Source organism: Dasypus novemcinctus, chromosome 15, assembly GCF_030445035.2.
Source record: "Dasypus novemcinctus isolate mDasNov1 chromosome 15, mDasNov1.1.hap2, whole genome shotgun sequence".
Classification (NCBI taxonomy): domain Eukaryota; kingdom Metazoa; phylum Chordata; class Mammalia; order Cingulata; family Dasypodidae; genus Dasypus; species Dasypus novemcinctus.
This window is the reverse complement of record NC_080687.1, coordinates 39583220-39608841: the sequence shown is the minus strand read 5'-3', so window position 1 is coordinate 39608841 and position 25622 is coordinate 39583220. Positions and strand designations below refer to the sequence as shown.

At 42.5% G+C, this 25622-nt stretch overlaps 1 protein-coding gene and 1 pseudogene across 6 annotated transcripts in view; one reads left to right on the top strand and one right to left on the bottom strand.

Annotated features, from left to right (window-relative positions):
• The window catches only part of DZIP1 (DAZ interacting zinc finger protein 1), an 81516-nt gene that overhangs the window by 24780 nt on the left and 31114 nt on the right, over positions 1 to 25622 (bottom strand). For all 6 annotated transcript variants that reach the window (XM_004457728.4, XM_058276496.2, XM_058276495.2 and 3 more), the window contains exons 10-14: positions 20755 to 20817; positions 13367 to 13507; positions 12881 to 12929; positions 11652 to 11708; positions 7638 to 7694 (exon numbers count right to left, since the gene is read on the bottom strand). In XM_004457728.4, the coding sequence (XP_004457785.1) occupies positions 7638 to 7694; positions 11652 to 11708; positions 12881 to 12929; positions 13367 to 13507; positions 20755 to 20817 (367 nt within the window). The remainder of the gene's footprint in view (positions 1 to 7637; positions 7695 to 11651; positions 11709 to 12880; positions 12930 to 13366; positions 13508 to 20754; positions 20818 to 25622) is intronic.
• On the top strand, positions 23736 to 25174 carry LOC139436586 (unconventional prefoldin RPB5 interactor 1 pseudogene; annotated as a pseudogene).

Below are 25622 nucleotides of genomic sequence, written 5' to 3'. Positions count from 1 at the left end.
ACATACAACCTAAAATTTCCCCTTTTACTCTCCTTATTGCTTAACGGCTCTACAAGACCTAGTTCTGGGGAAGTGGAGTTGGCCCAACGGATAGGGCCTCCACCTACCACATGGGAGGTCCACAGTTTAAACCCAGGACCTCCTGACCCATGTGGAGCTGGCCCATGCACAGCGCTGATGTGCGCGAGGAGTGACGTGCCATGCAGGGGTGTCCCCGCGTAGGGGAGCCCCACGCGCAAGGAGTGCGCCCCGTAAGGAGAGCTGCCCGGTGGAAAAAAGTGCAGCCTGCCCAGGAATGGGGCCGCACACACACGGAGAGCTGACGCAGCAAGATGATGCAACAAAACGCGACACAGATTCTGGGTGCCACTGACAAGAATACAAGCAGACACAGAAGAACACACAGTGAATGGACACAGAGCGCAGACAACTGGGATGGGGAGGGCCGAGAAGGGGAGAGAAATAAATAAGGTCCTGCCTCCACAGCTGGAAGATGAGGCTCTGAGGGGCAGGGAGGCCGTTCGAACACCAGCACCAGATCAACAGGGAGAGGCAGATGGGCTTACTCAAGGACTTTTCCCAGAGAGACGTTGTGTACTAAAGGAAACCCGCCGCCCGCAGCATGAATAAAACCAAACCCATCCAAAGAAAGCAGGGAAGTTTCCTTCATGGGGAACGTCAGCCTCTGGCTGATGGTTTAAGGAACAGTCAGGTCTACACAGGCCTAAGGCAGTATAGACAATGCAAGGAGGGGGAAGTCTGGTTTACAGGATGCATGGTTATTCCATCTTCAGCTTGGAGACTGACACAGGGAACCTCCCCACCTGGCTCTCCACCCCCACCCATGAGGCGGCGTCATTTCATTCTACCACCAGACCCCAAACTGGGCCGCCAGCAAGATGAGGCCAGCCAGCACTTACCTAATGCTCACTACCGCACGGAACCGCGTGCTGTGCTCCGATTATCTCAGATTTAGTACCTGTCTGCTTTGAAGGGTGGGTTTTTTATTTATTAAAGAGTGTTTCTAGGTATATGTAGGTTAAATCGACTCTTGTAGCTTGGCCTGGAATCTAATGAACATATCTAACAACCATTGGTTTCCTTTACGGTGGAGGATGGGATGCATTTTAAATTACTTTCAAACGAACTTTTGGAATGCAGTCTCTTACTTAAAGTGGGAGACCACATCTAAAACATGAACACAGCCCTACGAAAGAACACTGAAGTCCAACAATGCACTATTTGGCTGAACGCCAAAAATGTGCTTTAAAATTGATTTGGCATCAAGATTTAAAAATGATGCAAACATGCTATTTTACTAGTTAGAATTGTTGGTAGATTTTAGGAGAATATGTAGTTGCAGTATTAAAAAGCCATGTGGGGTGGCGGACTTGGCCCAGTGGTTAGGGCGTCCATCTACCACATGGGAGGTCCGCGGTTCAAACCCCAGGCCTTCTTGACCCGTGTGGAACTGGCCCATGCGCAGTGCTGATGCCCACAAGGAGTGCCCTGCCACGCAGGGTTGTCCCCCGTGTAGGGGAGCCCCATGAGCAAGGAGTGCACGCGTAAGGAGAGCCGCCCAGAGCCAAAGAAAGTGCAGCCTGCCCAGGAATGGTGCCGCACGCACACACGGAGAGCTGACACAAGTTGATGCAACAAAAAGAAACAGATTCCTGTGCCGCTGACATCAGAAGCGGACAAAGAAGACACAGCAAATAGACAGAGAGAACAGACAACTGGGGTGGGGGTGGGGGGCAGGGGAGAGAAATAAATAAATCTTTGGGAAAAAAAGCCATGTGGTCTGTACTTTATGAAAATTTTAAAAATAAAGCTACGAGGAAATTTCTACTAAAATCTGCATAAATCATCATATGCAGGTTTATCATAGTATAAGGATACTCCTACAACTTATTTCTCTGGAGTAGGGACAAACTGCAAAAGTTCTGACCTGTTTTCCCTTGCGTGGCACGTGGGGGGGGGATGGGGGGGTAGATTCCTGAACACAGGCTCCTACAATTAGGACTGGGGAAGCAAACCCCGGGTCCCTAAACAAGTGGGCTAATGTCCCAAGTGAGGAGGGAAGAGCCGGCCACTCTCACACTTCATAAACCACAGGCCCAACTTCCAAACTTCCCAGTTCTGTCCAGGACTGAGACCTCCATGGTGAGAGCTGAGACACTCAGAGGCTTGAGTCTCCCTGGACTTGCCTGGCTTTCAGGAAACGCCCTCTTCCTGTCTCCTACATTACCTCCAGGAGAAAAGCTGCGAAGTCTTCTAGCCATGCCCTTTCTCCTATTGGCTGACTTCTTGGTGGACTTTATCAAGATAATCTCTCTGAGAAGTGAACATATGGCCAGCGGCTTACGCTTTAAATGCCCTGCACAAGGACCTACTGAAGCAATGATTACTATTCTTTCCATTTTACAGGCAAGGGAACCTAAGCACCTGGTTACACGAGTGGATCATGAATCCAGAATACCGTCTGCTGCCAAAGCCTGAGCTCTTGATGCGAAGCTATAATGCCACCCTACTGGCCCTCACTGTCTGCCAAATCTGCTCTTCCCCCTGTCTTCTGGACCTCTCTAAACGGCACAGCTGCCACCCACTAAATGAACAGATCATGCCTGGCCCTTCCCTCCCTTGCTCCCCAGTCACTTGCTCAGCCAATTCCACTGGACAGCTGTTGTGCACACTCCCTCTTTTCCAGGTTCATTACCACAACGCTGATTTCTTGGCAAGACACTCAAAGACTATTATAAGCACTCCCAGCTGGTCTCTCTAGCCCTGGGTCAAGACACACTTTGTGGTTAGGCTAAGCTTCCAACTGCCCGGCCTCAAGAATATTGAACAGCTACCCACTGCTGAAAGAAAGATTCCTAGTAACAGCAGTCTGATACTCAATCGCTGCCATGAGTGGTTCCATCCACCCCGATTTCCCTCAGATCTCTTCTGCTTATGCTATTCGAGGCCAAAAAAATTCAATTGCACTGTTAATTCACACTGGTACTTTCCTGGTACCTTGTGCTTCTACTATGCCCAGAATGCCACCATAATAGGTTCATATCCTACTGCATTCAAATGGTCAAATGTCCTCTATTCCAGGATTTCTCCCCAACTGGAGAAAATTTCTCTGGTCTGAATGGCCTTTTTTTTTTTTTTTTTTTAAAGATTTATTTTTATTTATTTAATTCCCCTCCCCTCCCCTGGTTGTCTGTTTTCTGTGTCTTTTTGCTGCATCTTGTTTCTTTGTCCGCTTCTGTTGTCGTCAGCGGCACGGGAAGTGTGGGCGGCGCCATTCCTGGGCAGGCTGCTCCCTCCTTCGCGCTGGGCGGCTCTCCCCATGGGTGCACTCCTTGCATGTGGGGCTCCCCTACGCAGGGGACACCCCTGTGTGGCAAGGCACTCCTTGCGCGCATCAGCACTGCGCATGGGCCAGCTCCACATGGGTCAAGGAGGCCCGGGGCTTGAACCGCGGGCCTCCCATGTGGTAGACGGACGCCCTAACCACTGGGCCAAAGTCCGTTTCCCATGGCCTTTTTTTTTTTTAACATTTATTTTTTATTTCTCTCCAACTTCCCTGCCTTCCCCCCGGCCCAGTTGTCTGCTCCCTGTCCATTCGCTGTGTGTTCTTCTGTGTCCGCTTGTATTCTAGTCAGCAGCACCCAGAATCCGTGTCTTGTTTTGTTGCGTCATCTTGTTGTGTCAGTTCTCCATGTGTGCAGCACCATTCCTGGGCAGGCTGCACTTTTTTCGCGCTGGGTGGCTCCTTTCCTTGCACACTTGTGTGTGGGGTCCCCTTTCACGGCACTCCTTTTGCGATCAGCACTGCGCATGGGCCAGCTCATCACACAAGTCAGGAGGCCCTGGGTTTGAACCTTGGACCTCCCATGTGGTAGGCGGACGCCCTATCCATTGGGCCAAATCTGCTTCCCTGGCCATTTTTTTAAATCCATGTCTCTCATGTAAATGTGGTCTCCCTAATAATTATTTGTTCCTTAGTGGTGGGCTTTGTTTCTAATTCATTTCAATATCTCCACCGTGCCTAGCCTAGGCCTTACACATAGGTACATAACTATTTACCTGTTGGATTAATAAGACCCATGACAGGAGAAGTAGAAGGAAGGAACTTGCCATAATTACAAGTGGCATTTTAAATTATCCTCTAAGGGATAAGAATTCACTAAAAACTCCCCTGAACTCTTGCAGGGAGTAAATCTTTTTTTCCCCCTTATTTCTCCCCCCTACACCCCACTGTCTGCTGTCTGTGTCATCGCTGTTTGTTCTTCTGCATCTGTTGTATTCTCATTAGGTGGCTCCAGGAACCCATCCTGGGACCTTCTGGAGTGGGAGAGAGGCAACAATTCTCTTGTGCCACCTCAGCTTCTTTTACACTGTGTCTCATATTGTCTCTTCTCTGTGTCTCTCTTTCATTGTATCATCTTGCTGCAGCAGCTCTTTGTGTGGGCTGCACCCCTCCTGGGTGGTCTGCCATCCTGCGTGGGGCTGCACTCCTTGCACGGGGCACCCCTATGCAGGGAACACCCCTGCGTGGCACGGCACTCCTTGTGCAGACAGCACTCCACATGGGCCAGCTCGCCACATGGGCCAGGAGGCCTTGGGTATCGAACCCTGGACCTCCTATATGGTAGGCGGAAGCTCTATCTGTTGAGTCATATCCACTTCCCCAGGGAGTAAATCTAGAATGACTATTTGCATGTCAGCTGCATTTCCCTTTGTGACCACATGTAAGCACGGTCACCTCTAAGGCATCAGCTCCATTCTCCTTTAGAGGGTCTAATCTGTGGAACTGAGACTTTCTTTTTGATAAAGGCTGTTTCTGCGACACTGTTCAGTCCCGTGGTACTCCAAAGGTGGCATGAAATTAAGAGGCATGAAATACCAGAACCCTAGACTACACTACCCACTACTTCTAATGTAGTGGACAACATAATGTTTCCTCTGAAGTGTAGGTTACTTTTCATATGTCAAAATGTAAAGTTTATACTAATCCTTACAAATTCTAATAAAAACATTTCTGCCCTTTTTAGAACCAATTATGACATATGCAGCTTTTGATTTTTAATTCTGTAGAGCCTTGGCTCTACCTACATGATTGAAGTGAGGCATACATAAGCCCCTCATGATTTATAGATCAAAGTGAAGGAGCTAGTTATATTTACATAGAATCTAGCAGGTCCCCACAGGCTCTGAAAATAGTGACTATTTAACATCCTCACTACTAAAAGATGAGGAATATTTTGCCTGGCCACTCTAAAAGAAAAAGAGGACTGCATTATATGGACAGATAATCTAAAAGCTTGGGGTATATGGGCCAGTTTAACAACAAAAAGTATAATTTTCCTTCTGGATTGCCACAATAATTTTTAGTCACAATTCCATGAGCAAAAATTCACCAGTGGTAAAAACACTACTGAACAATTCTTGGAGGTTTTTTTCCCAAGAAAAGTTTATGGTGGTGAATGGCAATCAATTATGATCATTTACTTTCCCCAGAATCCACATTTCACCTATCTACTGCCCTAAAATCAGAACGTAAAGCCTTTATTGTTTAACGCATATGGCTAAGGTAAAAAGCAGGAGAGTTATCTAAGTTCCCATTTTCATCCAGGACTTCCTTGAAAACAGTGGAGCTGGCAGTGTTGGGCCCTCCCCCTGATTTGCCATCAGGTGAAGAGAGCAGCCTATACCACTCCCCTCAGGGGTGGTGCAATCCATATGTCAACGGATTTGTGCGGGGTTACAAGGGCTGCCCCCATGCCTCAATCAGCAACAATTCTGAAATGCCCATCCCAGCTCTAAAGCTTGCAGTAGGATCTGTTGAGTCCTACTCCCAAGAGCACTTCCCTGTTAGACTCCCACCTATAAATCTCCAACGCAGTGTCTATTTCCCAGGGAACCCAACTAAGATAGTGAGTAATCATGACATTTTTCCTGGTAAAGAATCTCATTGAGCTTTGAGATAAAAGAAAAGGAAAGATGGGGTACAAAGGGTAATTACTATTATGCAATATACTGGACTAATACCCCTTACCCCACCGCCACATTTGGGGAAGCTGCCATGACTGGGGTGGGTGTCAGTTTGGTGGGTTCCAGCCAACCCTCCTCCTAGTTCCTGGCCCTCCCGAGGTGCTCACAAATCAGCTCTGAGCCCAACCCAAGGGCTGTGGGCCATTTACCAGGTCTGGCTGACATTTTAGAACTAGTATTTCAATGCCCGCAGATTCCAGAAAGGAAATATGACTGATTTATGTAGCCCTGATTCAATTAGGGCAGGATCCACAATTGAACCCAGTGCTTTTGAATTGACATATGTGAATTAACTCCAACAGTTTAACATACCTCACCACGTGGCCCTTAAAGAACACCAAAAATACAGAACAAAGGAAATATGGACCTTTTTCGTATAATGACAGAGAGAAGGCTAGAGATGACAAAGTAAAAGAAAAATAAAGAAAAATTCTGTGAAGTACAAATGAGAAGTTGCCACGGATATCTTACACAAAAATCATTCCATGAAAAAGAGACAACAGGTAGGATTTTAGACCTATCATAAAAAAATAATAGAAAATACTTGCCAAAGATACTTTTCTTGTATATTCAATATTAAAGCAAATTTATGTATGTCCAAGGTACATTTTATCTGTTTATGGTCTAAAAAGGGAAAAAAACTGCATGTTCTAAATACTCGCAACTAATAAAATCCAAGATGTGGAGAATTTATACATTATATTTTGTGACCATATGCTGAAAAGAAATGATCCACCTAAAATGATCTTAGAAAAAAATAAGGTGTTATAAACAACTTCATGACTCAGTCAGTGGGTAAAATGGATAATCACTAAAGGCCATCAGTTAGAGACCACAATGTTCATTAAGACAAGATTAAGTCTAAAAGGCTAAAAATAAGGTGAAATGAAGTCATTAGATTCCAGGAGCATTTGTAGGTAAGACAGGAAAAAGATGCTTCTCCTTCCTATCTTAATTTATTTGTAATATACAGCAGACCATACGAAAACAAGGTATTAAAGTGCATACTATGAAAACTGTAAGCACCTTAATTGTATTAAAGTAAAATGAAGCTACAAATATTCACTCCATCTACATGGGGATCATGCTAACAAAAATTATCCTCATGGTCTAGTCCAAGAAATTCCCAAGAATCCTGGCAGCGATTTTATCCAGTGGGTCCTATTTTTTCCTTTGGTTTCTATCACATCTTTTCTACATTTTCCCAGCCAATTGTTGAAGCTGTGTGTTTAAAAAAGGTGACTTGTTGCCACATTGAAAGTTATAAAAACAATCACATATGCCCTGTGGCATGTGCTGGTTGGTTAGTCTAGTAGAAAGTCACCCTCATTTCTACCCAATACTACTTTCCACCAAAAATTGTATTAAAATGTATTAAAAATATACCCAAAGTTTCACTTTATGACCTAGGTATACATGTTCAGTTTACAATATTACATATGACAAACACAGTTTTATTAATGGTTTTGCAATAAGCAAGATGTTTTCTGTTTTACATAATTATCCCCACAGAAGTACTTTCAGTTAATAAGTTATCTAACTCAAGGTGTTAACTACATATAAAACACTGAGACCATGCTGAAACTTACCATGTGCTATTGTTAGACTTGATTTAGCATCCAAGGTCTGTGGTGCTGGGGCATTCACTGAAACAGCATAAAAAGGAAAAAGCTCACAAGGTGAAAGCAGCCAAACATGGTAATAACCAAATATCCTTCAAATTAGTCAAGATGTATACAGACCATAAAAGACAAATGTTTCAGTTGATAAAGATACTACACAATTAATCTAAAGCCATTTTTATAACAGCTTTGAGATATAATTTATCCCTTTGTACAATTCAGTGCTTTTTAGCATTTCACAGACCTTGTGTAACCCTCACCGCTATCTAATTTTAGAATATTTTCACCACCCTTCAAAGGAGCCTGTACTCATTAGCCATCATTCCCCATTCCTTCCTGTTTCAGGCCCTGACAATCACTCATCTACTTTCTGTCTCTGTGGATGTGCCTCTTCTGGACATTTCATGTTGAGTGGAATACAGGATATGACCTTTTGTGTCTATTTTCACTTAGCATAACGTTTTCAAGGTTTATTCATATTGTAGTATGTATCAGTACTTCATTCCTTTTTACAGCCTAATAATATTCCATTTTTTATTTACCCATTCATTAGGTGATGGAATTATCATTTTTCTTGTTCGTTTTTGTTTTTCCAGGAGGCACAGGGAACTGAACCTGAGACCTTCCATGAGGGAGGCAGGAGCTCAACTGCTTGAGCCACATCTGCTACCCCTGCTCTGCATTTTAAAATATCTCTAGGGAATAAGATTCCACAGCCACCCACTCCCACAACTAATATTTGAGAATTCTTGGCTAGGGTTCCTCTCTAGACTATTTATTTGTACAGCTTGCCTCCACCAAACAACACTTTATTAGTTTACTGACTCTTTCTTTAGCTTAAGATCTACCTTTAATTCTAATCTTACCCTTAAAAATACTGTCCACAAGCCTCAGTTATCTCCATACGCATATATTTTTGTCTTTACAAAGGCTCCATGTGAAAGTGTTCATTTCCTCACTACAAATAAACTGCTAACAATTCTAGAAATATGGTCTCCAAACCCAAGTGCAATTGTGTAATCTAGAACATGGTCTGGCAAACCACAGCCTCGCCTCAGACAAATCCAGCCTAGCCCGTTTTTTGTAAATAAAGTTTTATTGGAATACTGCCATACTCAATCATTACCATATTGTCTAAGGCTGATTTTGTACAATAACACCTATTGAATAGCTGCAAAAGAGCCCATATGGGTCACAGATTCTAAAATGTTCACTATCTAGCTCTGTGCAGGGAAAAAAAAAAAAAAAAAAAAACTAAACTAAACAAAAGCCCAGAGTATTCACTACTTAGCCCTGATCCTGAGGATATTATTCCAGCTTACTGAACCAAAAGCTCTGATCTTATTAAAACCAATCATGTCCAGGTCTTCTTCCTAAACTATGAAAAGTATCACCTTATTATGGAAGGGGAATATATAAGCTCTGAAACAACTGACAGGTGTCTAAATCACCAAGATGACAGACCAAACCGTCAGGGTCAAGAAGTCTCACCACATCTAGCTTACATTAGACATTAGAAATCCTTCATTCTGCTGGGTATGAATCTCATCTATTTATTTTATATCTCCTAAGTTGTCTTTCATTTTAGGATTTGGATTTATGATCTGGGTTTTCAGATCTAAAACTTGACGTGTGTCTTTTAAGAGAAGAACACTTTCCTGCCTTTATTAGAACCTTAGCTTTTAGGTACTTTTCCATACCAGAAGCAACAGCAAGGATAAGCGAGTCACCCTTTCTTGTCTATTCTCAGTGTGCAAAGGCCCACTTGTGAAGGGGTCCCTACATAAGCAGGTATAGGCCCATTTTTTTCCTGTGAATTCTCTGGAGTCCAGTGGCATCCAAACTTTTTTGAACATATGCCCCCTTATCAGTTAAAGTTATTAAGTAACCCCTCCGAATGTACACGTTTAAATAAATTTTACATATCCTATAGTACAAATATCATGCACATTGTAAAACATAAAAAAACTGAAGACTGCAATGACGAGATTTAAAAACATATATAAATAGAAATTCTAATGATTTCTTCCCCATATCCCAATAAATCATTTTGCATAATCCCAAAGGGATCTGAATACTATTTGGGGACCTTGACCCTAACCAAATATAACTTGGTATTTTTATTTATTCTTGTACACTTGAGTTGAGTCAACTTATGTAGTGTTTTTTTGTTTAAATAATTTGGTATCTTTGAACCATCCTTCTCCAACATGTGATCTTTTCCTTTACCTGTTTTTTTTTAAAGATTTATTTATTTACCCCCATCCCTCCCGTTGTCTGTTCTCCGTGTCTATTTGCTGCGTCTTGTTTCTTTGTCCGCTTCTGTTGTCATGGGGGGCATGGGAAGTGTGGGCGGCGCCATTCCTGGGCAGGCTGCACTTTCTTTCGGGCTGGGCGGCTCCCCTCACAGGCGCACTCCTTGCGCGTGGGGCTCCCCTACGTGGCTCGGCACTCCTTGCGCACATCAGCACTGCGCATGGGCCAGCTCCACGCACATCAGCACTGCGCATGGGCCAGCTCCACACGGGTCAAGGAGGCCCGGGGTTTGAACCACAGACCTCCCATGTGGTAGACGGACGCCCTAACCACTGGGCCAAGTCCGTTTCCCTCTTTATCTCTTTTTTATTTCATCAGAGGCCAGTCCAGCTTCTACATTCATTGCCTTGATTAATCCTCCCCTCCCCCACACCTCCCAACTCCTTCAACTTAAAGGGGCAACACCAAGAGGCCTTGTAGCAGAGAAGACAGCACAGCTAAAACCATGACAACTTTCCATTCAATTGTGCCAAATTCCCAAACATGCACATTAATGTCCTTTCATTGCTGCACAGTACTCCTGCTACTCCTGGGCCCAGATTTATGATGCCATCTCCTGGTGCCCCTCTATGTCAGATCCATGTACAGTCAGCATGTCTCCAGCTGCCCTCTCGCCCACAAATGCATGCTCCCTTCCTTCCTCTACTCAGTTCCTTTCCTCATCCTTACTTATTTGAATGGACATAAAGATATTTAAACTATTTATCATCTTTAAAAAAAGATTTGTCAGTTTCTAAAGTATAAAGATTATGGCTTTTTGGCTTACTGCCGAATCCTGACAGGATAAACAGAACAGCAGTTTGAGGCCTGTAACAACCAGAGTCAACTGTGACAATGTGACAGAAACCACATACTGTCACAGTCACAAATGCAGTATTTTGGGCAACCCAAAAAGTATAAACCTGAGCAATGCCAAAAATTTTTAGTCATCCTTTTATTAAGCAAATTGAAAAATAATAAGTATGACTGACCAAAATCAATACAAAAACCACACAAGTATTTACAATCTTCAGTTTTAGAATTAGGGCAAAACCAGGAATCAAAATAAACATTGTGTCATCTCGAAATATATTGGTTTTCACAGAAAAGTATCTAAAAGTAATAAGCCATTTTATTAAAGATATTAAAGATATCTTTAGGGAAATGGTTGTGGCTCAACTGATAGAGCATCTGCCTACCATATGGAGGGTCCAGGGTTCGATACCCAGGGTCTTCTGACCCATGTAGTGAACTGACCCATGAGCAGTGCTGCCGCATGCAAGGAGTGCTGTGCCAAGCAGGGGTGTCCCGCATAGGGGTGCCCCACGCACAAGGAGTGCGCCCCACAAGGAAAGCCACCCTGCATGAAAAAAAACACAGCCCGCCCAGGAGTTGTGCCGCACACACAGAGAGCTCACACAGCAAGATGACACAACAAAAAAAGTGACACAGTTTCCCAGTGCTGCATGACATGAATGCAAGCAGACACAGAAGAACACACAGAGAATGGACCGAGAGAGCAGGCAATGGGGGGCAAAGGGAGAGAAATAAAATAAATCTTAAAAAAAAAACAAACCCTAAATTGATCTTACCAAGTAATCTTTAAAAAGAAAAAAAAAGCTATCTTTAAAATCTGCAGCATTTTAAAGATATCTTTAGAACACTGAGCATATTATAGGAACTTACTAGGTACAGCAGGGGCAGTTGGCTTAGGCTCAAAAGTTTGCCAGGTTAAAGGATTCCCTGAAATAACAACAAAAAGAATTAATAACAAAAATCACAAGCTATGGATTAAATCTTGACAGCCATTATCCTAATTTTCCACCCCCAGAAAATTATAAATGAAATTTACCAACATCTAGTAACTCACCCAATAAAGATATGTAATATAAATCTTTCAAAGCTATATTTTTCCTAAAATTACTTTCAGTCAAATATTTATGATATCTAAGTAATTGCACAAGCTTCCTCACTATCTGAACTCTCACTATTCAAAAAGTTAAAGGTAACCCTGACCCTTCCCAACCCTTTATCTCAAAACTAGAAAGAAAGTGAGGTATAGAGTTCAATGTGTCTCTTCATGACCCCCAATAAAGGGAGGAAAGCTTTTATTGGGCTTCACAGACCCCAGTGATAACCCTTGGTTGAAGTTCCTCAAGAGGAACAGATTCTTTAACAACTTGAGACATGCTGGAACTCACCAAGGCTGGGGCCACTCAGAAGGCCATCATGCATAGGGCGAGCTTTTAGGACTTAAGGTGACACCCCACACTTCTGGTTCCCAGGCTCCCTTCTAGTCTAGCCCTTGAAATGATATGGAGATAAATGTGCTATCACTGCTGTAGTCAGTATACAGACCACCACTATGCTTGAAAACTTTTAAATCCCAAACTACCACAGCTGTGAATAATGTGGCACACCTTTACAATAATTTAGAACAATTAAGAGTTCAATAGCAACAATAAGAGCTAACACTAATCAGGCACACTTTACACGGGTTACCTCATTTGATCCTCCTAACAACCCTAGAATGTGGTTACTCTTACTGTCTCTACTCCAGAGATCCATTCACAAGGCTACAAAGCACTGGAGAGAGGAGCTGAACCCTGTCGTCTCCAGACCCTGTCAGACTCAATAGGTAAATGACTACTGTGTATTTCGGGTATTCCAGTATTCTGATAAAAGAATATAAATATTATATGACAGTTTAGATATTTAAAATTCTTTGGACTTCCTGGGATGTGATAACAGATATCCCAAAATAAAACAGCAAGAGGACAGATCACCCGAATCGAAATGGTTAAGAGGAATGCCATCTTAGCAGACAAGTCAGCGTGGCCACACTCTTCCTGGTGCCCAGCACACAGCTCGGGAGGCACGCCTTGCCTCCAGCACCGGGATGTCCGTCCACCTACCTTTGGGTTCACTGACACTGTTTAATGGTTTACTGGTAAACTCTTTAATCTGTAAAGAAAAACAATCTTCTAGCGAAACACATTTGAAACTAGATATGGACATACTGGATATTGGACAGATATTGTAGTTAGTAAATTAACCTTTTCACTAAATCCTCCAAAGACATTTTACACATGCACCTTATTGACACAGACACAAGTTTTATAAAAGCAGCAACTGGATTCAGCTGCTTCTCAAAGTAATTAATTGCTTAAAGAAATTCTCAACTATCTTCAAATTTATACTGAATCCTAACTGAATAAATCTGCTATACAGTGGTTTTAAATACCATTTTTAGAATGTATTTTATTGTATTTACTTTCACAAGGGGAATAAACATTCCATCTTTACCCGACACAACTTACAAATGCTCTAAAGTAAAAACACATGTTCTTAAATAAATTATGTTGTTTAAAGAGGCAGTGTCAATAGATAGCCAGACATACCTGTTGTCTCTGAGTAATAATCAGCTCATTCTGTTCCTGAAGTCTCTGCCCTAGCTCTTCTATTCTTTTTTTGTAGAAAACGTTGCTTGCATTTAGATCATCTATCATTGAGGTTCGAAGTTTCTCTATATGTGAAAGGAGCTGAAAAAAATTTAGGAAACTTTCCTCTGAAAACTGCATGTAAAATGTCTTCATTCTGCAGTTTTTATAGACACTCTCTGCCTTCTTTGGTGACTTCATATTATCCACGCACACTGAGTTAAGTAAAAGTTTGATCACTGCATATCAAGCCCCTCACTATTCAGGGTGCTTCATCTCCGTTCCCAGGGAGCTCATGACCCAAAACAGCTGACACTCATAATGTGACAGCTGAGCAAACTTGAACACATTAGATGACGTTAACACTTGGCTGAGCACTTATAAAGGACTAAGGCTTCGCCCACAGTGTGGCTCTGATGCCCTACCCCTAGAGCCCTGTGCCCATGCCTCCGTAACTGAACTTCCCAAATGTGCCCGTCACACATCTGCCCGTGTCATCCCCAGCTTAAGCATGCATTCATGGTGGCAGAGAGCACAATCCCTGGCCCTTACTAGGTTCTCAATAAATATTTACTGAGAAAAGAAGAGGGAGACCATAGGGGAGGGAGGAAGGAATGGGTAATGGGAGCCAAAGAAAGGAAGAGAAGCAGAGACAGATCCAAGGACTCAAAGAGACTGGATGTCAGGGAAGACTGTAGAGTGGACAAGAATTGAAGAATGTGTTTTCAATAATTTGGAGAAAGGTTCTGTTGAGGATTGAATCATGTACCCCATAAAAGGCATTATCTGGTCCCAACCCATGGTCCTGTGGATGTGGAACCATTTGTAAACAGGACCTTTGCAGTGCCCAAACTGAGAGTGGGCCTTAATCCAAAATGCCTGAAGTCCTTATAAACAAAGGAAACTGGACATGGAAGAAGCCATGGGAAGCAGCCACAAGTCAATGGAACCCAAAAGAGGATGCCACCATGTGCACTGCTATGTGATGGAAAGGCCAAGAACTCCAAAGATAGCCAACCAGCCAGAAGATGTTGACCCGGGAGGAATCAAGCCTTCTAGCCTCTGAATCCATGAGCCGATACATTCCCGTTGTCAGGCCAACCCATTGTATGGTATTTGTTTTATCATTAGTAAACTAAAACAGATTTTAAAGGCATTTCAGTAGTTTCTTATATAATAGTGAAGAAAATCTTGGTGAGAGGAGCTAAGACACTCTCAGCTTAAGGCCTAGTAAGGAGACAGGGATGGCTGACCAAATCAAGGGAGGAACTGAGAGCAGCAGCCAGGAGCATCAGGAACAGCATTTCCTGACTTGTTTAACTCAACCCTTAGTATGTACTAGACATTATGTTAAGCACTTGCTCCTGTTTAACCCATACTACAACCTTATAGTTACATGTTCTGAGCACAGAACAGAGAGGTAAACCAAATGACCCAAATTCAGACAGTTACAGGGGGCAGGGCCCAGACAGCAACTTCTATCTGTCTGGTGTCAAAGACCCTGCTCTCAATCAATACATGGCACTATCTCCTCTGGTCTGCCAAAATAAATTGCTCTGTGCTCATGAGGCTGGACAAACACTAGTTAAACTAAGCTAAAGAGGTTTTCTGGGCAATGGCTCAAAGGAACCTTTCGTATGCTAATGGGTGCTTAGAACACTCTGATCTTATTTAGCCACTGAACCATTTTTACAAATCACAATTAGGATCTCTTGGAAGAGTCCCCCCCAAAAGGACATACTTTAGGAAACTAGAAAACAGAAGGAAAAGCCAGTAAAGATGTCCAGAGTCCTAGGTGGATCTGATCAACAATATGGAGAGTTGTTCTATGGCATAATTTTGATATGGGAATTATGAACTGACCAGAAAGGTACAGAAGACAGCTCGCTGAGAGGACTGTGATAGTCTAAGAAAGGGATCACTGGAAATTGTTTCAAAAAAGCTTGTGGCCCTTGAACCCATTTTTGTGACTTTCTACCCTTTCAAGTTTTATGCTTTTTTTTGCTACCAATTCACATCACTCCATCCTCCTTTCCTTTAATTACATGATCAGTCTACAACTTCCCAAACTCCAAAGAGCCTTCTGCTGGGTCAAAAGGGCATGCCATCGCTTATCTGGAACTCCCTTTGAACTCCTACCAATGGTTATTTAAAAAAAAAAAAAAAGACTGCCAAGAATCTAGGTAAAGCATTAGAAAGTTGGCAAACACAGCTTCCCTTAAACACAGAAATACAATATGTGCATTGTAGGAACAGTGGGCACCAATCATGTGGAATAATTAATAGTTAGGTCTCAGACAGAGATTACTAAACCTGACTGAATTTGTCCTACTGTTAGGGTTTAAAAGAAACGAAGGGAGAAGTAAGCAGCTTCTAAACAAGCAAAACCAACAGACTAGGGAGCAGCGTAGCCTAGTGGCAACACCAACATTTCCATCCTCCAAATACTTGGGGTGAGGCACCTCACGGATAAACAGGAAAGGCCTCACCTCCTTGCCGGCACCACCACCAGTCTGCCTCCTCTTTCTCTGTCACAAATCACAGTGGAAAAGCACAAAACTGCAACACATTCTATCTAGTCCAGCAAAAGACCACTGTAATACCCACAGCTGGCTAGAGCACAGAGGGCTTTAAAGAAGGAAGGATTGAAAATTACCCCCTATTAGTAAGGAAAAAAGAATTGTGTCCCTAAATGCCAATGCTACGAAGATGTTTTGAAATAAATCACAGTAGTAATTTTAGATTTAAATGATCAGGGAAGTGGATGTGCCTCAAGTGACTGAGCTCCCGTCTACCAAATAGGAGATTCAGGGTTCTATTCCCTGGGCCTCCTGGTGAAGGTGAGCTGGTCTGCACAGTGAGCTGGCACAGCAAGAACACAACAAAAAGAGACACAGAGGAGAGACAATAAGAGATGCAGCAGACCAGGGAGCTGAGGTGGCACAAGAGACTAAATGCCTCTCTCCCAGTCTGGAAGGTCCCAGGATGGGTTCCTGGTGCCACCTAAAAGAGAAGACAAGCAGACACAGAAGAACACACAGCACATGGACACAGAAAGAAGACAGTGAGCCCAAAACAATGGGGGGGGAGGTGTGTGTGTGAATAAATAAATCTTAAAAAAATTTTTTTAGGGAAACGGACTTTGGCCCAGTGGTTAGGGCGTCCATCTACCATATGGGAGGTCCGCGGTTCAAACCCCGGGCCTCCTTGACCCGTGTGGAGCTGGCCATGCGCAGTGCTGATGCGCGCAAGGAGTGCCGTGCCACGCAAGGGTGTCCCCCGCGTGGGGGAGCCCCACGCGCAAGGAGTGCGCCCGTGAGGAGAGCCGCCCAGCGTGAAAAGAAAGAGCAGCCTGCCCAGGAATGGCGTCGCCCACACTTCCCGTGCCGCTGATGACAACAGAAGCGGACAAAGAAACAAGACGCAGCAAATAGACACCAAGAACAGACAAGCAGGGGGGGGGGGGGAATTAAATAAATAAATAAAATCTGAAAAAAAAATTTTTTTTTTAATTATCTAGGAGCGAATGGATCAGATCATGGATCCACATCAAACTTGCCTGAGTTTTTTTTTAATTGACTTTTTAAAAAAATGTATGGTCCCAGACTTATCCACTGAATTGGAATCTCTGGGAGATTCCAGGCATGTGTGTTTTGGAAAAAAAGATTTTGAGGTAATTCTGAAGCTGCATCACTGGTTAGAACATCATAAATACACAGTTCTTACAGAAAAACAACTACCCTAAGTTGTCCTTGCCTACTCTCCTCCCCAGCCATTACTTCACGGACCTGGCTAAGTGCCTGAACCTTGACAGCCGAGCAAGGCTGTGAGGTAGTTACAAGTGTAGCCCTGGAATTAAGAGGGCCTGGATTCAAATACCAATAACCTTGAACAAGACAGCATCTTTCTAAGCCTCCATCTCCTTATCTATAAAATGGGTATAACAACAGTAGCTACATCATAGAATTCTAAGAAGGATTAAATAGATGGTAACTATAAATATCAATTTATTTATAACCTAGAGGGGTGCAGGTTAACTATTTTTAAAAAGGGGCCCTGATTGGGAAGAAATATCAATGCTGTGAGCTGATATGGACCAGCACTAGCACACCACTGCAAGATCATAACATTAGCCCAATTTCACTTTTACTTCTTTGTAACAGAACACTTCTTGCAGAATGGATCTGTCTATGGTGCAGAAAAACTACCTACCATTCAGTGCTCCCTGGATCCTGCTCCGTGGCTGCAGATAAAACATTCTGGGAGGTGAATACCACATCACCTAACTGGTGACTGCCACCAGCAATGGCTCCCTGGGGTCCATGAGGAAACCTAGATGTAGTGTCCTTTCTATAGCAGACCATGTTGATAGTTACAGGAGACCCTTTTTTTTTTAAGATTTATTTATTTATTCCCCCTCCCCCCCATTGTCTGCTCTCTGTGTCAATTTGCTGTGTGTTCTGTGTCTACTTGTATTCTTATTAGCCAGCTCTGATCCTGGTACCTTCTGAAGTGGGAGATAGGTAATCATTCTCTTGTGCCATCTCAGCTCCCTGGGTTTGCTAAGTCTCTCATTGTCTCTCCTCTGTGTCTCTTTTTGTTGTGTCATCTTGCTTTGTCAGTTCTCCGTACTGGCCGGCACTCCTGTGCAGGGAGGCACTCCTGCATGTGGCGGCACCCTGTGTGGGCCAGCTTGCCTTCACCAGGAGGCCCTGGGCATCGAACCCTGGATCTCCTATATGGTAGATGGGAGCCCAATTGCTTGAGTCACATCTGCTTCCCAGCAGGTAACTCTCTTAATGCTACTCTTTCAACCCTACAATTAGGATTTCCTCATGTATAAAGACATGGTTAAATGATCTGTTAGATATCTAGCCATCTTCCAAATTCATTCAGCAAGTATTTAATGAGCATCAACCACAGTTTAGGCATATTAGTGGGTGCCAGAAATACAATGGAAAACTATATCAAGATAGCCTTACCCTCATGATCTGGTTGAAGAGGTGGACAATAAATAAGTAAACAAATAAGCAAATTGATTAAAGCAATGATCAGCGCTATAGGTAAAGTGATGAGAATAACGGGTGGTGGTGGGGGACTACCTACTTAGATGGACTGGTTTCAGGTGACTTGTAAAGTGAGGCTAGAGGAAAGTATAGTAGGCAAAGTTTTAGGAAAGCCCCAAGATTCCACCCCCTGGTATATACAGCCTCTATAATGTATAACCCCACCTTAAGTTGAAACCTGGAACATCCTTTTGACAAAAAGAATTTGGCACAAATGAAGAGTCTTTCTGTATACAACTAAGAGTCCACAATCTGCTTGCTTTGAGTCAACTGAGAAGGGAGATTATCTTGGAGTAATCAGGAGAGCCCTTAAAAGAAGTCCCAGGTCTTTTCTGAAGGGAAAGATTAGAAGCAGAAAAGTCATTTTCCTTCTGGCCTTAAAGCAGGGGTTCTTCACAAGGGGTCTTTGAACTTGAAATTCAAAATAAACATTTTTCTTGTAGGGACATGTTGGTGCATATATCTATTAAATAATACACAATATAGTGTGAACTTAGTAAGGGATCCGTGGTTTTCACCGGACTGGCAAAGCGGTCTGTGGAACAAAAAAGGTTAAGAACCCCTACCTTAAAGAAACAGACAGCTATTCTGTGAACTGACTGTGGAGAGGGGTGGGCTCTAGGAGCTGAAGGTCTCAATCCTACAATCTCAAGGAACTGAACCTGAATGAGCCTGGAAGAAAACACAATTTCCAGATATCTTCTTGACTGCTGTGTTGGGAGATCCCGAGTCAAGATGCACCTGGACTCCTGACTCTGGAAACTGTGAGATGATAAATGGGTGCCATTTTAAGACACTGAATTTGCAGTGATTTGCAATGCAGAATAGAATATGGACAGGAAGGAGTCAGCCGCAGGAAGAGCAAGTGGAAGGGCCTTCCAGCAGTGAAAACCATGTGTAAAAAGAGAAGGGCTGGACTTTTCTAGGAATTACCAGAAGACCATCATAGCTGGGAGAGAGTTCAGAGGAAGAGAGAATGAGAATGAGGCTCAGATGCAGCAATCAGCATGATTACGATGACGCTGGGTAGAGAGCAAATTAGAAAGGAGAAGGCTGGAATTGAGGAGACCAGTTAGGGTCCCTCTTACAAGTGTGGGGGCCCAGTTCAAGGGTAGAGGCAATGGAAATGTACAGAGAAATATGGACAGGAGAGATATAACAGGGGATTGAGGGAGAGAGGAATCAAAATATACAACTGGGTAGACTGGAGTGCCCTTTACGCAAGGAAAAACGTACCTGGGAACAACCCCAAGAACCTCATTTTAGACATGTTATGTTTGAGAAGGCCTGTGGTTAGAAAAATATTTGGCTTTCCCATCAAAGCCCCTTAAGCACTGTAGGTATTTTGTGAAATGTCTGGGTGTTTTATTTTTTTGTTTACTTTGTTTTGGTTTGATTTTGGTACTGTTCACAAGTTTTATTTTTGTCAGTATTTTTCCTATTTAGATAAAGCTGATATATTTTGTGGTTATTTTTCATCCTAGATATTATGTACCCACCACACAACTTTTATCATATAACACTCTGCTTGGTCCTGCACACTAAGAAAGGTTATTTTGGGAAATGTGCAGAATAGGAAACATCTTTTTTCCACTTGAAAAGACTTACAGGTATACTAAGAGGTATAGAATACATACAATTTAAAGTGAGGAAAAAAACACAACATAAGTTTTCCTATGTTGAGATCCTCTCAAATAAATCTATTTTAGGTTTTTCCCACTAAAGATTTTAACACTTAAATTTCTAACGTATTTGGGTAAAGGCAATTGGTATGGTCAACTAAATTTTGTTTTCATTAAAATTATTTTAATGTGAAAAATTCTTGCCTTTATTTAAAAAGTATTTATTTAAAGATTATAGCTGTGTGTGGGAAAATAAAAACATGTATTGAGCAATGAAACAATGATTAAATAACTTAGGATATATCCATGAGATTACCATATAACCATTAAAAATCATTTCAAAGGATATTTAAAAACATAGGAGAATGCTTATTCTAAAATACTGAAAGTATATAAAATTATAGATGTAAAGCATAATTCAAACTCTGTAACACTATTTGTATAGGATTCTATACAAATCTACAGGACTCTATAGAAATGCAATATTTATAGCACAGGAAAAAAAAAAGACAAATTATACCAAAGTCACAGTATGAGTACTGGAAATATAAACTTTTGTTATAAATTTCTCCACAATTTTATTAATTTTATTATAGAGAAAGGCACATATTCTTTTCAAATATGGCCTACTTGCTTATAAGCCATTGGTTCTCACTCTTACCCGGCCCTTTTCTTTCTTGTGTTCTTGATGAAGAGCTTGAACTCGAGCCGTCCACTTGCTTTCCTACAAAATAGTAAAATAAACATAATTTATGTATACTTATAACTAAAATCTATTCAAAATGGAAGCTTTTGTTTTAGTGGATAGCTATGAAACCAAACTATTTGGTAAATTTCTGGCTGACATTTAAAAAATATATACAATGAAATGTTTAAACACATTTGCACTTTTTAAAATCTATTACTCTTTAGAATGCAGAGGTCAGCAAACATTTTCTATAAAGGGTCGGGTAGTAAATATTTCAGGCTTTGCCAAATGATTCTGTTACAACTACTGGTAATCGGAGAACAGACATTATGCAAATGAATGGGCATGGCTATGTTCCAATAAAACTTTATTTACACTAATAGGTGCTATTTTCCCATCCCTTGTTCTTAGGGCTAAAAGGAAACTTCTGGGTTCCTGAGTCCACAGCTTCTGAAATGGTGACAGACACAGCTCATAGGAGGAAACAGAAGAAATTTAGGTGGGAACTTAGGTTTTCATAACTGTGTTCTCCAGCTCATGAGAGAAAAACTATGGTTTCCAGCCTGCCAGGAGCTCCTAACAGTTCAGGTCAGCACACAATTCCTGGTCTCCTACCATGCACCAGGCACTTCACTGGGCACCCACTGATAGTCTAGCAAAGGAGTCAGAGAGGGTTCCTGCACTGTACAGGAGGAAAGGTACCAGGAGATACCAGTAGAGAATTTCCATATGGTGTGTATGTGTTCAGGTCCTACTTAGTGAACTACAGAAGTAACAGTAACCTGGGGATCCCAGCACACCAGCTAAGGACTGGAGAATGAGTAAGGGGCAGGTCCTGCAAACCGGGAGGCGCATGGCAGGCACAGAGGGAAGGAGCACAAGCAAAGGCAGAAAACTGGGAACGTGAACCATTGGGCACTGCTGGAGTGCCAAGGTAAAGGCAAAGAGAAGCAGGAGATGAGGCAGGGTCCGGATCCTGAAGAACCTGGTGTACAAACTAAGAATTCTGGAGTTTAACCTGTAAAACATGGGGCACCACTGAAGGGGTTTAAACAGGCCAGTGACATGAACAGCCTGGCTGCAAGACATAAGGTGGATCTGCAGGAGGGAGGCAAGACATGAACCGGGAAGCAAGAAGCTATGGCAACAGTCCTTATTTCAAAAACACATTAACTTTTTAAATGACATAAGCTTATTTATTTTTTTAAAAATACCCTGAAAAATACTCTTTAATCTTTATGAGTCTTCTGATAAAAAACTGTTCCCCTAAACCAGCGCAAAAAAAATTGCCATGATAGTTGGCCTGGCTTGGAGTGGTGACTCCTGCTCCCACCCCACCAGCCTGCAGCTTCGGGCCAGGCTGCAGGCATCATGCGCTTGGAGCTGCTGCTGCAGGAGCAGCAAGTGCGGGCAGGACCTCCTCAGCTCCAGGGAAACACGAGCCAGGCCGCCTCCATTTACACTCCTTTAGAACTCGCAGCCTCCATAAACACTTGTTTAGGACACGTTGGCCCACTCAGCCCCGGCCGCACCCCGGCCTTCCCAACGCCCCTGCCCTTGAGCCAAGCTTCACCCCTGGTCCAATATAATGCCTCTCCCGAGGGTGCGGCCTTCGCAAGGGCCAGGAAATGGAGAAATAAGATTATTTGGAGCAGGGAGTAGATGTGGCTCCAGTGGTTGACCACATGAGAGTTCCCGGTTCGGTTCCCGTGCCTCCTAAGTAAAACTGAAACAAAGGACAAGCAAAACAAATGTAGAGTCAATTTAGGGGAGCCAATGCAGTTCGGTGGTTAAGAGGCAGCCTCCTTCGTGCGAGGTCCTGGGTTCAATCTCTGGCATGGGTGCCTCAAAAAAAAAAAAAAATTATATATATATATAAATTTATATATATATTATAAAATTGGGAGCTATTTAATGTCATGAAAAAATGAGATTATAATTTTTTTTAAGATTATAAATTTTTAGGTGGTCACTAACTGCCTAGAGAAAATGTAGCATTGAAAGAAGGTAATGAATATAATGCCCTTTAAGAAAGACTCACTAGGGAAGCGGATTTGGCTCAACTGATAAGAGTGTTCGCCTACCACATGGGAGGTCCAGAGTTCAAACCGAGGGTCTCCTGACTCATGTGGTTCCCTGGCCCGTGTGCAGTGCTTATGTGCACAAGGAGTGCCGTGCCACGCAGGGGTGTCCCCCACGTAGGGGAGCCCCATGTGCAAGAAGTGCACCCAGTAAGGAGAGGCTGCCCCGTGCAAAAACAGTGCAGCCTGCTGAGGAGTGGTGCCATACACACACATGGAGTGCTGACGCAGCAAGATAATGCAACAAAAAAGAGATGCAGTTTCCCGGTGCCACTGACAAGAATACAAACGGACACAGAAGAACACACAGCAAATGGACACAGAGAGCAGATAACTGGGGGAGAGGGGAGAGAGGGTGGGACAGGAAGGGGAGAGAAATAACAAAATAAATAAAAAAGAAAGGCTCACTACATTGCCAGAAGTTGTCTTTTAATATCATGGTACCATTAGTCCCCTTTGCCTTCATGCGAGGAAACTATGTTCATGCTAATGAAATCACTGTTTTACCTGGGGACAACTGGCTTGCAAAGTGCTCAGTAAAGCAGGCTGTAGGCTGTCGAGCACACAGGAAAAACATTTTAACTGCTTAGACCATTGCCAGACCCACATTCATCACTGGCATACAAGGAACTGGATACTTTTCTCTTCCACCCTCTTCAGATCTGCTTACTGATTGCCTGTTATAAAACAGTAGGAAATCACAGAGCATCTAGGAGAGGAGAGGTTAAAAAAAAATAGTTGATTTTTTAAGTGATGAAAATTTTTGAAACCAGAGTTCGATTCAGAGATTTGCAGAAAGTGATGCCGCAGTCGATACTGCTGGCATAAAAGCAGAAATTAAAAGTGGCTGAATTTAAAGTAAAACATCAAATCATGCCCGTAAACCTAACTTCCAAAACAGAAACTTCAGGTATTTTTGAAGCAGATTTTGTTTCAAAAGACCTAAAACCCAACCATTTGGTTCCTGATGAGGAACTATGGGCTGGACTTAAAGAACTTGAGCAACAAGAAAAATTGCTGGGTGATCTTGATAGAAGCCTCATTCTGGGACTGCAAATGGAGAAGTTATAACTTCTTCTGAAGAGGAAAAAGAAGATTAAAACACAAATGGGGGGAAGCGGACTTGGCCCAGTGGTTAGGGCGTCTGTCTACCACACGGGAGGTCTGCGGTTCAAATCCCGGGCCTCCTTGACCCGTGTGGAGCTGGCCCAAGTGCAGTGCTGATGCGCGCAAGGAGTGCCGTGCCACGCGGGGGTGTCCCCCGCGTAGGGGAGCCCCAAGCGCAAGGAGTGCGCCGTGTAAGGAGAGCCGCCCAGCGCTGCCCACACGGAGAGCTGACACGGCAAGATGACGCAACAAAAAGAAACAGATTGCCGTGCTGCTGACAACAACAGAAGCGGACAAAGAAGACGAGGCAAATAGACACAGAGAACAGACAACGGGGGGCGGGGGAGAAATAAATAAATATTAAAAAACAGAAAAACACAAATGGGAATCTAAAAGACCATCTAACTCCCAGCAGTTGTCATAAGGATATTTACAACTTTAGAACTGTTCAGTGATCAAGTAGTTGATTTTTTTAGTGAATGGTTTAAATCCCTATCATAATAACAAAGAAGATGAGGAAGAGGAGGAGGAGGGTGAAACTGAACATGATTATGATGCTTTAGGGGGTAGAGAGAATTCTGTACCAAGAGTATTTCTCTTATACTGTAGAACCTAAGAGGGTCCAAATAAATACTGGAAAAAAATACCACTTTAAAATTTAGTGAAAAGAAAGAAGAAACCAAACATAAATGAAAACAACAACAACAAACAGCTCTTGGCAGTGGTCATTCTGCCCCGAAGCTGCCTACCATTAGAATTCCTGCTACGTTTACAGACTCTTTGTTGATGTTGTGAATGGAGAATATGTCCCCTGTAAATCAATCCTGAAGTCTCAAAGCAAAGAGAACAGTGTTTGTAGTGATACCAGAGAATGCAGTGCTGCTGAATTTAATGACAGGGAGTTCTGAGGAGTATTAGCTTTGAAGAAACCATCTGCAATAAAACCAGTGAGAGCATTTTGGAAGAACAACAAGAAAATCATAAAAAAAAAAAACCACAACCTTTTGCCCTTATCAGAAACACCTGAGGCTTTTTCTGGAACTGTAGTAGAAAAAAGAAGTTTTATCACTCTCCTTAACACCTCAACCAGTCATTGACCATCCTGTGCTGTTCTAGAACAGAAAGAATTTTTGTCAGATATTTCAGAAGAAACTACTGAGATGGTTTCAGAGTTCAAAGCTGCCAGGCTGCAACAGAAAAGCTAATAAGCTCTGCCTAGAGTTTATATCCTGAAACCAGTTTTGCATTTGTTAGAATATTTATAGTAAAATGTTATATGTACTTTGAAATAAGGGATCCTGAATTAATTTGACAGCAAGTTCTCTTATCAGTGGTATTAAAATTAAAGTAAATGTCTGGATACTTTAATAGCTTATTTTGTTAATTCCCTGAATTCTGTCAACATCCTTGTCTAAGTATGCCTTATGATGTAGTGGCAGAATTTCAAATCATTTTTCAAAGAATACTGTTTTTATGAATTGTTTTGTGTTTTATTAAGGCAGTTTTATACCAGCTGTGATATTGTGCATACCATATGGATGATTTTAAGGAAACTTTTAAAATTTCAAATCGATTCAATTATTATATTTCATTACCTGCATTCGTATTTTTTTTTAAGATTTATTTTATTTATTTTTTCCTCTCCCCCTCATT